Genomic DNA, 12,504 nt, shown 5'->3' on the forward strand with positions numbered 1-12,504 from the left:
TGGTGGGCTTTGCAAGTTAGTTGTTGGAACCTGGACGTTTGAGGTTGTCTCCTGGGCATACATGTCCATACTCACATACACACACACACACACACACAAACACACGCACACACACACAGAGAGAGAGAGAGAGAGAGAGAGAGAGAGAGAGAGATAGAGAGAGAGAGAGAGAGACGAAAATAGCACGTGAACATTTTAGCACGTGAACAACTTAATTTTTCTGTGCTCACCTACCCTGGGACACTCAGATTAGTTGATGGAATTGTAATCTCAATGGGAGGATCTAAGTAAAGTCACTCAAACTTATCATGACCTGTTGGGAAGCTTGGCATGCACCAGTGTTAGAAGCAGGTTAGTTAAGATGGCAGAGGGCTGTCTGTTCTACTCTGTGACATGATATCTCCTCAGCAGAGCCATGTATTTTATTACTGTAATTATTTGTGGAAGTTGGATGACCAAGGTTTCATTTCAGTTCAGCCTAAGAACAAATGAATGAACTAGAGAGCTTTCCATTGGGAAAAAAGGAGTTATAGGGCCTGAAGAGATGACTCAGCTGTTAAGAGCAGTTGTTACTTTTGCTGAGAACCTGAGTTTGGTTCACAGCACCCAGATGGCAGCTCGTCACCATTTGTAATACCAGTTCCAGAAGATCTGATGCCCTCTTCTGATCATAGTGGGTACCCCACACCCCTGGTACAGAGACGTACATGAAGAAAAAAACTCACATAAAAGAAAAGAAATCTTAAAAAAAGAAAAGTTACTAAAAACATTTATAGTATCTTAGAACAGTATTTCCTTATTTAACAGAACAAAATAATCTCAATAAAAGTAAAATATAAAATTAAGATTACTGCTTCTAAATAAAAACTTTTCAAAATTAATTTAGTTATGTGAGATAGAAGCTCTAATATTAGTTATGGAAATAAAGAACAAAGTAGACAATTTGGAGCCCAAGTATGGAAGGAATGAATTCCAGTTCATACAATCTGTTTAACTGGTTTATAAAAATTGATTTAACAACTTGAAACACACATGCACACAGTGGAAAACAGGTTTGTAAGAGAAGTATACATGGGAATGCAATAATAAAGTCTAATTCTTTGGAAACTAATAAAAATAAATTAAAGCAAACATACACAGAAAACTCATATATACCTGTGTAATTTTACACTGGTCTTTATCCTAAAGTTCTTGAGGTTATGTAAGGTCTCTTTGAAGCCTATGTTTGTTACTCAAAAGCTCCTGATCTGCCAACTCATGTGAAAGGAAGAGGGACCCATCCTGAAACTATCCCCCGTGCTTCAGGATGCTGGAAACATCTGCTAGAGCTGGCAAAAGTCCACTTGAGGACTTCTTCAAAAATGAAGTTGATTGACAGCTTTCAGGAGGAAGAAAACCAGCCACTTAGCATTTTCTACCAAATGCCATCTTTATAAGTGTTTGAAGTCAGTGGCTTGTACTGGTCAAAGATGGAAATCAAAAGCTACAATGCTTTTCCCAATTGAGAAAGTTAAATAGATACTGAATTGTATAGCATTTAATTTTTAAATTTGAAAATGTTTACTTCATAGCCACAAAACCTGAGATCTTCAGTCACTACAAATTTGTTCCATTGTGTATTTGACTACCATATATATATAATATATAATATATATTTTATATATATATATATATATATATATATATATATATATATATATATATGAATGATACTGTATGCAGTTCCAGAAATATTCATTATTTGTAGCTATAACATCGATTCACAAGACTGGGGTTTCTCATTTCATTTTTACAACTCCCATAAAATATAATATCAGAAATATTATAATACTAGAAGTATAGTCGCATTTGCAATAGAAATCATTGAATAACCTAAAACTGACATCATAATATGTAGTTGGTATATATTTACTGCATATAGATTGTCTTTTATGATAGTTCTGTGAGATCAAGGGAGCAGAGCTGAATGGGCAAGCCCAGGACCCTTTTCAGACATTCTGCTGGCCTTTGGAAAGTGTACTCCTGTTGTATTTGATTACTTTTAGAGGACAGTACATAAACTACTTAGGTGATTCTCTTCCCGTGTAGAGCCAAATGATGAGCTGTGGATTGGTTTAAATGACATCAAGATTCAGATGTACTTTGAGTGGAGTGATGGAACCCCAGTGACATTTACTAAATGGCTTCCTGGAGAGCCAAGCCATGAGAACAACAGACAGGAGGACTGCGTGGTTATGAAAGGCAAGGTGAGGCGCTCCGATGATGCCTGACAATGCTGCTGTGATCTTCTTTCTCTGCCTCAATTATTATCTGTTGTGATTGCTTCTGTTGTTAATAGAGATTTAAGTTGTATGACAATTCAGATTCAGTCTCTGGAGTATCTCAGTATGGCCTAGCAAAGTCAAGAAGACCATAAGATAGATAAATGATATAAAAGTTTGGCTAAAAGGTAGCATTAAGTAAAAACTAATAATACTGTCTGCTGAATTCTGAAATTATATATATGTATATATGTATGTGACAGTGTATATATTATGTATATGCACATGTTGTATCTGTGTATAAGCAGATTTTGAACATATTTATGTATATATTTATATATGTATGTATGCAAATATGTATGTATGCATATATATGACTTGGTTTAGCAAGTCAGAGCTTTGTACCTTCTACTGGTTGCTCCTGGCCTCACAGTTCTGGTCCATTGTGGCTTCTCCTCTTTTTCCATCCCCTCTTCTCCTCTCACCTTCCCCCTCTCCTTCTACCTGTCCCCTATTCTTGAACTTCCACTTTCACCTTTCTTCTCCACTGCCCATTCACCAGTTCTAGCCTTTTATTGACCAGTTAACACGGCGAGAAGGTTCACGTGACATCACCTGAGTATGTGATGGTCTGATTATCAGGGGGGTGGAGGGCAACCCCTCTTGAGAAGCAGAATTAACATTAGAGTACAAACAGCATGAGGCCAACCAACTACACATCCTGGGTTTGAATATTCAGGATAAAGAATCACATTAGTCCTATAATCTCTTTACACATGAACAGTTAGAGCCAAATATACTGCTAACATGTAAGATATGAATTTACCATTTGTTTGTAGATGCTAGCTTCCCCTAGCTAGCATGCATGAGGCCCTGGGCTCAGCACTGGAAAGAAACAAATGAACCTAGGTCTGAATACAGATAATCACTTATTTTTCTTTTTGCTCTGTAGGATGGATACTGGGCGGACAGAGCCTGTGAGCAACCACTAGGTTACATCTGTAAGATGGTATCACAAAGCCATGCTGTAGTACCGGAGGGTGCAGACAAAGGCTGCCGGAAAGTGAGTACAGATCATCCGCAGTGACTGAAGATAGCCATGTGATACAGTGGGCTTTGCTTGGTATGAGACAGCACTTCATTATTACCAAAGGACAGTGTTTCAAGTGTGTAAATATTCAGTGGTTTACTGTGTCTGATAACTCTACCCTTCTTGAAGTTTTCATGGGGCAGTCTCTGGTCAATGGGGAGTTGCACACACTTCTTGGCTCCATTCAGAATGTCATGAGAACTGAAAAGGAAATAGAAAATAAAATGAAACACTTAAAGGGCCTGGTCTGGGAGATGAGGTGAAGACAGACTCCAAGAGAAGTTGCTGTGCAGGGATCGGGGAGTCTGAGATCCTATGGGCAGTTAAACACTTGAATAATTTTGAATGCTGACATTCTGACAGCAAGCAATTATTGGCCGCTTTCCTGTTTACAGTGTCTTGAATGAGCTTTCTTCAGGTAGGGGAAACTTTTCAGGACATCACTACAGTTGAGGCAGGGCACCTAGTCTTAAACTTGTGCTGAGTAACACTGTTAAATACAATGACACAAACTCATAGTGTACGTGCCTTACCAGCAGAGAGACACACACTGAGAGACAGGTAATAGGTAGGTAGGTAGGTAGATCGCTAGATAGATGATAAATGGCATGTAGATAAATATAGACAGATAGGTACAGAGACACACACACACACAGAGGGACAGACATAGAGATAGACACACAGAGACAGAGGCAGATACAGAAACACACAGACACAGAAGCACACAGAGTTCTAGGAGGCTAAAATAAATTATATTGTAAAAGACTTCTAAAAACATGAAGAAACTACAAACATAATTTTGTAGGCTAATGGTTATTGTTTCCTGTCTGATGAGTAGCTCATCTTCCTCTTTTTTACTTCTTACTTCTCCTGAATTAAGGGCAAAGTGAAAAGTAATGGTCTTTTGGTAACATTTCTGGTGCTATGCCGTGGTCACATCACCTGATAACAAATATTGAAAGACAGGAATATATGACTCATAAGTTCTTATGGGGCAAGTATACTGTGAAGAAAAGCATTAGATAATAGAAAAATCATAGCATCTGATAGATGCATGAAGGGTCTTAACAGTGGTCCAAATTCCTCCTAATTTTGTATCCAGAAAATTATCAAGGGAGGTAATAAAGACTTCTTTTCTTTTGGTTTATGTGAGTGTTTGTGTAGATATATGTGTATGTGCTGGTGTTTGTGCATGCGTTTGTGAGGAGGCCAGAGATCAACTTTGAGTGTCATTCGCAAGTACTGTGTGTGTGTATGTGTGTGTGTGTGTGTGTGTGTGTGTGTGTGTGTGTGTGTGTGCATGTTTGTGTTTATATGTATGTGCAAGTCGAGGCTATTCAGCAACCTATGTTATCCTTAATGAGGAGGTTTCCCACATTGTCTTATTGTTGTTAGTTATTTGCTTGATTTTATTTTGCTACTTTTCCTTTTATTGAACATAGATTCTTGTCTCATACAATATTTCCCCTTTCTTTCCTTCTCCCAGTTCCTCCCCACCTCCCCTCCCCTCTGGAGCCACTCCCTTTCTGTCTCTCCTTATTAAAAAAACAGGCTCAAGGGATAATAATCAAACACAAGAAAAAATATAAGATAAGGCAAAAAAATCATCCTATCAAAGTAGGACACGGCAACTCAACAGGGGGACAAACATTCCAAGAGGAGGCACAAAAATCAGAGACCCGCTCTTTCTCCTGGTCAGGGGCTCCATAAAAATCCTAAGCTAACATCTATAATATATATGCAGAAGACTTGGTGCAGACTTGCGTGAGCCCCGTGCTTGCTGCTTCACTGTGTGTGAGTCTATTTGAGCTTTGCTTAGCTGATTCAGAGGGCCTTGTTCTCTTGGTGTCCCCCATCTGCTCTGACTCTTACACTCTTTCTGTCTCCTCTTCCACAGGGTTCCCTGAGCTCTGAGGAAAGGGATTTGATGAAGAACTTCCCTTTAGACTCTCTCTCCAAGTAATGACTGGCTGTGGGTCTCTGCATCTGTTCCTATCTGCTGCTGGGGGAAGTTTACTGATGATGACCCCACATTGGTTTTTTTTTTTTTTTTTTTTTTTTTGAGACAAGAGCTCTCATTGGCTTGTAGCAAACAGGCCAGAGCGAATGACCAACAACCCCCAGGATCTATCTGTTCCCACCTCCAAAGTGCTGAGATTAGAGATCTGTCTTTTTTTTTTTTTTAAAATCAACTCATTGATTTATTTATTCATTTTACATCATGATTGCAGCCCCTTCCCTTCTCTCCTTCCAGTTCCACCTTCACAAATCCCTCCTCTCATCTCATTCCCTTCTCCTCAGAGAACAAGAAGCCCTCATTGGGGGGAGCCAACCTGACCTGGCACATCAAGTCCCAGCAGGACTAAGTGCATCCTCTCCCGCTGAGGCCAGTCCAGGTAGGGAAAGGTGATCCAAAGGCAGGCAACAGAGTGAGAGACAGCCCCCGAGAGTTGTTAAGGGACCCGCATGAACACCAAACTTCACATCTGCTACAAATGTGTAGGAACCCTAGGTTCAGCAGGTGCATGCTTTGTGGTCAGTGGTTTAGTTTCTGCAAGCCCCCATGGGCCCAGGTTAGTTCACTCTATAGGTCTTCTTGGGGTGTTCTTTTTTTTTTTTTTTCCCATTTTTTATTAGGTATTTAGCTCATTTACATTTCCAATGCTATACCAAAAGTCTCCCTTACCCACCCACCCCCACTCCCCTACCCACCCACTCCCCCCCTTTGGCCCTGGCGTTCCCCTGTACCGGGGCACACAAAGTCTGCGTGTCCAATGGGCCTCTCTTTCCAGTGATGGCCGACTAGGCCATCTTTTGATACATATGCAGCTAGAGTCAAGAGCTCAGGGGTACTGGTTAGTTCATAATGTTGTTCCACCTATAGGGTTGAAGATCCCTTTAGCTCCTTGGGTACTTTCTCTAGCTCCTCCATTGGGAGCCCTGTGATCCATCCATTAGCTGACTGTGAGCATCCACTTCTGTGTTTGCTAGGCCCCGGCATAGTCTCACAAGAGACAGCTACATCTGGGTCCTTTCAGTAAAATCTTGCTAGTGTATGCAATGGTGTCAGCATTTGGAAGCTGATTATGGGGTGGATCCCTGGATATGGCAGTCTCTACATGGTCCATCCTTTCAATCTTACCCCCTACTCTTCCACAGGACTCCCACTCTCCACCTAATGTTTAACTAGGAGTCTCTGCATCTGTTTCCATTCGCTGCTAGATGAAGCCTCTCAAAAGACAGTTATTCTATATTCCTGTCTGCAAGCATAGCAGAGTATCATTAAGTGTTGGGAGTTGGCTCTCTTCTATGGGATGGGCCTTATGTTGGGCCAATCATCAGGTGGACATTTCTTCAATCTTTGCTCCATCTTTGTCCCTACACACCTTGTAGGCAAGACACAGTTTTGTGGGTGGATTGTTGTCTCCCTTCCTTCACTTGAAGTCCTGCCTGGTTACAGAGAGTGGCCACTTTAGTAGGAAACTTGTCTTTTGTTCTAGGGGATTGAACTCAGACCCTTGTGCCTGCAGGGCATATACTGTACCAAGTTGAGCTGTCTCACCAGCCTCAGGGATTCCACTTTCTATTCTATGCTACCAGGGTGAAAAATGCTAAACAAAGATGTTAACTCAAAGTGGTTCTGAGTCACTTTCGAGCCTGACTTACAATGTAGTATTAGGATTTTCATGGAGGAGAGTTAAGGAATGCATATGTTTTAAGTGTTAGCAGGAAAGAAGGGTAATCTGAGACTACTGGTTAGCCATTTTTTAAAACCTTGTTTTTATAATGATGCAATTCCAAATGCATTTTATTAATATTATAATTTTTATGGCTCATTTTGTTATAGTATGGAATTCTTGATTTTGAGGTCTTGTATTTGCCTTTCAATTCTTGAACAATATGTCAGTCCTTTAGTCTATTCACTGTGTTTCTGAAACTTGTTTTGTGTAGATTTTCAGTCTCCTAGTGTCTATTTTTTCCTCTTTGTTTTGTATGTATATGTGGTGCATATGCATGTGTGTATGCCTGTTCACATGTATGTCAGTCTCTCTGTGTATATGTTCATGTATCGGTCTTAAATTAGTGCTGGATGTCTTGCTTGATTGCCTTTCAATTTATGTACAGAGGCAAGGTCTCTTATTTATTTTGAAATGTAAGACTCTTTTCTGGAATCTAACACACCAAGCAGATAACAGGCTTGTTAAGTTGGAGTTGCCTGGCTAGAATTTTCTATTGCTCTCTTCTCTGTGTTGACAGCTGGACCCTGCTCCCAGACCCCAATGTGCATTTGATATGCTCCTAGCCAATCACAAGTTTAGCTTTTAATTTGATTGTTTTGTACTGGGAGAGTTCCTCAATTCCTCGAAAACTCTCCCCTGGAATTTGAATTTGGATGATTTTATATAGTATTATATAGTATTTTGTGTATTTGAAATGTGGGAAAAGAATGTCATGAAGTCCAATGGCCAAGAGACATTGTTTCATGTTTATCACCTCCCTCTGACATCAGTAGACATCTGCACTTACAGGTCCTCAAGTTATTTTCTGGGATGACCTCATATGAAATCGATCCTGCGCTGAGCTGTGTTATTTGGTTTCCTCAGAAGTCATTTCACAAGTAGTGTGCCTTGCAGGAAGCCCCAGGATGCCAGAGGACAGTCTTGTCTTCCTTACTCTCAGTATCTGCCATGTGAGGGACAATGTCATGCGAATTTCTTCATTCAAATGCATAAGCAATTCCCGTTGCATTTAATAGCACTCTGCCCCGTTTTCTTTAGACTCTCCAGTTCAGCTACTTGTGTTACATGGAGGAATCATTTAACAGTATTTCCTAATAAGTGTGCATCGTAACCCACTTTTGCTTGTTACTTGATGGCGTTTATAGGGCTGGAAACGGCATGGGTTTTACTGCTACTTGATTGGATCCACTCTATCCACCTTCACTGATGCAAACCACACATGCACAAATGAAAAGGCTTATTTAACAACAGTTGAAGACAGGTATGGAACTATATTAAACTTATTCTACTATAAGCCAAGTAGTGAAAGTGTTAAAAAAAAAAACCTTAGAGTTAGCATGCTATACATGCTGAAGTAGATTACATATGTCTTCGAGTCATGCTTTATAAAGGTAGAAATGTTTAAAATACTCTTATGTGTTGACTTAATTGAAAACACTATACAAGTACTTTGTTACTTTTAGGCATCTATTTACTTAAAGTGTTAATTTTAAGACAGGGTCTTATTATGCAGCCTGGCTTGCCTGAACTTGCGGTGTAGATCAGACTGGCCTTGAACTCATCTTGAACAGATCTGGGATTAAAGGTGTGAGACACCATGACTGGCATCCCTATTCAGATGTTTATGGCTAATCTACTGAATCCATGTCACAGATCTAGTGTTTTCTAGTTTGTTAGTTGTCAAATTTTAAAGCAAAAAAAAGTTTTGTCCAGGTAACACCCCATTTTGTTCTCTTAGCACTCACTCTGTGAAAAAGAGGAGCAAAGGAGAATCACTCCAAGGAAAGACCAGCTCACATATCTGTTTTCCTAATGCAAACTCACAGCTCAAATCAGTTCTCTAATCTCTAAGGTGTCAAGGCTTCCCCTAGCACCCAGCAAGCAATTTTTCAGTGACTCCACCCTAGGATCCCTGAACTTAATTCAGTTCTTCTGTTATCTGTTTGGCAGCAGTGTCAGATCCCACAGGCAGGGTTTGGTCCTCTGGAGGTTGTACTTGACTCATGTCAGGTCCAGTTGCAAGCGCTAAGCTGTGTTGCCTGCATTTCTGAAGGGCCAGCTATAGAAATACATTCCTACAACCCTATGCTAGGCTCCCTTCATTTGCTTGAACAACTCAGAGAACTCTGGGAAGCACTGACATTTCCTGATTCACTTAGGGGATGTCAAAAGGAGAGGGTCAGGTGAGAGGGCTCAGTGAATATAGTGCTTGTCACAGAAGCATGAGGACCTGAGATTGGATCCCTAGCCCCCAGGTAAAAGGCCAGGCATTATAGTATACGTCTGTCATCCTAGCTCTATGAAGGCAGATAGAGGAGGATCCCTAAGGCTACTGGCCAGATAGCCTGGATGAACTGGTAAGCTCTAGGTTCAGTGAGAGACCCAGACTCAAAATGTAAGGTGGAGAGAGATTAAGGAAGATACCCAACATTGATCTCTGGTTTTCATATGTGAAACACACACACACACACACACACACACACACACACACACACACACACACACACACACACACACAGATGCAGAGAGAGAGAGAGAGAGAAAGAGAGAGAGACAGAGACACAGACAGAGACAGAGAGACAGAGAGATCGAGCGTTATATAAGGATGCAGGTGAAGAGACAAACAGGGTGAAGTGGAAGACAAGGTAGTGGAAATTCCATCTTTTCTACTGACCTGCACCATCCAGGAATCCCCACCAGCTCAGCCATGTGGAACACTTTGTGAGCTGTTGAGAAACTCTATTACTTGAGAATACTGGCTAATAGACTAAGCAAGGAAACACAGCAGGTGCCAAGATTCTTCTGTGCCTCTCAGGGCTTACAGCCTTTCTCCCTCCAGGGTGTGGCACATAGATCCCTGGGATTGATAGGATGGGTCTTATCACTTATTACTAAGGAAGGCAGGTCAGAGGCCCAAAATTATGATCCCAACTTCCCAAATGTAGACTGTATTATCTGCAAATATTCTACTCATTCTTTCTATTCTTTTATCTTAGTTAACTAATTAAGTAATCAACTAAGCTTTGTTGGCTTGGCTAATAGAATGATAGGCTAAGAAAATCAAACAGAAAGTAGAGGGTTTTAAATTTGAACTTTAAGCTCTGAGGTTTCATTCATCTTTGAGGTTTACTTACTTCTTTGTTTTATTTTCTTTCTTACTCTTCTCAAAGCTTGGCTTATACATTCAAAAAACTTAAAAAAAATTCAAAAGTCACTGACATTTTATTGCTTCAGGGCAGACTCAAAACCCACAGAGTCCTGCTGATACTAAAAATCCTGTGATAAAAATAGATATCAGAGGATTGTGTTTCAAACTGCATCTTCCTCTCCCAGCAATGACATGCTAATATAAACATCTAACTACTAGAACACAGATATGTATTCTCTCAAGACAGAGCAGATGAATTGCTTAAATACCATGGATATACATTTGTGATTGATTGGTTAAAGAATCGTATACAAGAAGAGAATTACTCTTCATGTGTTCTCGTGTTCTCTGAGCTATTTGTATTTAGCTCTTTGTATTTAACTGTCATTAAATTTCCTTTTCATGTTTTAGAAAGTAAATTGTACTTATAGTGTTTTGATTGCTCTTTTTAGGCATCTGGAATTATTCGGACTATGGTTAAATATAACATCTGCCATTTTTATCAGGGCCCACAGTCCTCTTTGTTCTCCCTGGCTCTTGATGTTCCTGAAAATGCAGTGCCTATTTTTCTGAGACATTTCCGCCCAAGTTGCCTTCATTATTTCAAGTGTTTTTTTTTTTTTTTTTTTTTTTAAGCTAAGACAGATCTATAGCCTATCATCAGAAAGGGAAAGAAACAAGATGGTCCCAATTCGTGATTCTCCTTGATAACCCTATCATCTGTAATCAAGAATTGAGCAGGGCATTTGACCTGTGTAAAAAGTGGTCTGGTCATTTCAAATAATTTTTCCAACTGCTGTAGTTTTCTTCTTTGTATTTTCAAAGTTCTCTTAAATTTTGTGAAGGCTAGAGAGGCCAATATGAGAATGAGAGAACAATGTCTGAATGGATCAATCCACTCAGATAGATGGTAGTTTAACTTCATAAACTTACTTTTCCTTAGTGAAGACTATTATAATGTAAACGATATAAAGCTATGACTCCTGTGTGACTCTTTGTGGGAAGTTATGAAATGTTTATTCATGCCAGATCATAAAGGAAATGATTCCCCCCAGGTCCAGCTTGGGGAATCAGGGAGTTTACAGGGTAACTTACAGGAGTGTGAGCAAAGGTTACATATGTGGATATGAGTGATTTATTGGCAGCTCCCTCACTGGAAAGCCCACTTCAGCATGGGTGATGATTCATGAAGGCTGCATCCCTGACACGCCCTGAGCAATTTACACGTAGCTCTGTAGAAGAGTCTTGTCTCCCTAGCAATTATTTATTGCTTCTATAATCCCAGGAAGAGGCCCTGTGAGTCTTGTAACTTTCATAAACCTCCTGAGCTTTCTAAGTTCTTTAGCTTCCTGGATCTATGACATATGTTCTGTCTTTAAGAGAGAATGTTAGAATCCAGAGGAAATGGCTACAGAAGAGTAAAGCAATATTTGAATTTATCAATGAAACAATATCTCGGGTATAAAACTGAAATAATTTTCATGTTGATAATTTAAGAAATTTGCATAAATGTTTCTAAAGTTTAGTTACTTTAATTCTTTTAAAGATATGAACAAGCATTCCTGACTAGTTTGGTTGGATTGAGGCCTGAAAAATATTTTTGGACAGGACTCTCAGATGTTCAAAACAAAGGGACGTTTCGGTGGACTGTGGACGAGCAGGTGCAGTTTACACACTGGAATGCCGACATGCCAGGTATGCGGGAGCTGTGCTCAGGGCAGGTCTAGGGGTCTATGCTCAGGGCATTCCCTCATTCTTTCCAGCAGAGCCTGTCAGTCTTGCAGACACCTCTCCAATGCAGCATGCGAGTCAGTTGTGTTTAAGTAATCTTTGCATTTCTCTTCTCCCATGCCCTCCCATCCAGCTTTCAGTATTCTGGGGCAAAGAGGAAGAGAAAATTTTTAAGTAATTTGGTTCTGGTATATTTAAAGCAACGAAACATTTCAAGTGCTCTCAGGTGTTATGAATATTTGCCTAATTTCACAAAACGGGGCCCTATAGAAAGCAGATGTAAAACTTTTCAGTGGGGCTGAATATGAATATGGATGTCGTTGAATGGTGGGACCAATGCAAACGCTTATGGGGAATCATTAGTCCAATTTTTGCATTAACCCTTTACAAACATGGGATTTTATTTTATCTTTCCAAGAATAACAAGGGGGCATTTAAGTATCTTCTTTTAAAAGATGTAGAAATTGAAACTCAGGATTTATAGAACTAGAGATGCCCAAGCCTAGACTTATACTAATCTTGGCAGTAAGCTAG

General features: G+C 40.0%; 1 protein-coding gene across 1 annotated transcript in view; it reads left to right on the forward strand.

Annotated features, from left to right (window-relative positions):
* Positions 1-12,504, forward strand: part of Mrc1 (mannose receptor, C type 1) — a 102,610-nt gene that overhangs the window by 38,637 nt on the left and 51,469 nt on the right. The window contains exons 8-11 of the mRNA NM_008625.2: positions 2,089-2,246; positions 3,214-3,324; positions 8,237-8,352; positions 11,786-11,934. Coding sequence (NP_032651.2) covers positions 2,089-2,246; positions 3,214-3,324; positions 8,237-8,352; positions 11,786-11,934 — 534 coding nt within the window. The remainder of the gene's footprint in view (positions 1-2,088; positions 2,247-3,213; positions 3,325-8,236; positions 8,353-11,785; positions 11,935-12,504) is intronic.

Source organism: Mus musculus, chromosome 2 (genome assembly GCF_000001635.26).
Source record: "Mus musculus strain C57BL/6J chromosome 2, GRCm38.p6 C57BL/6J".
Classification (NCBI taxonomy): domain Eukaryota; kingdom Metazoa; phylum Chordata; class Mammalia; order Rodentia; family Muridae; genus Mus; species Mus musculus.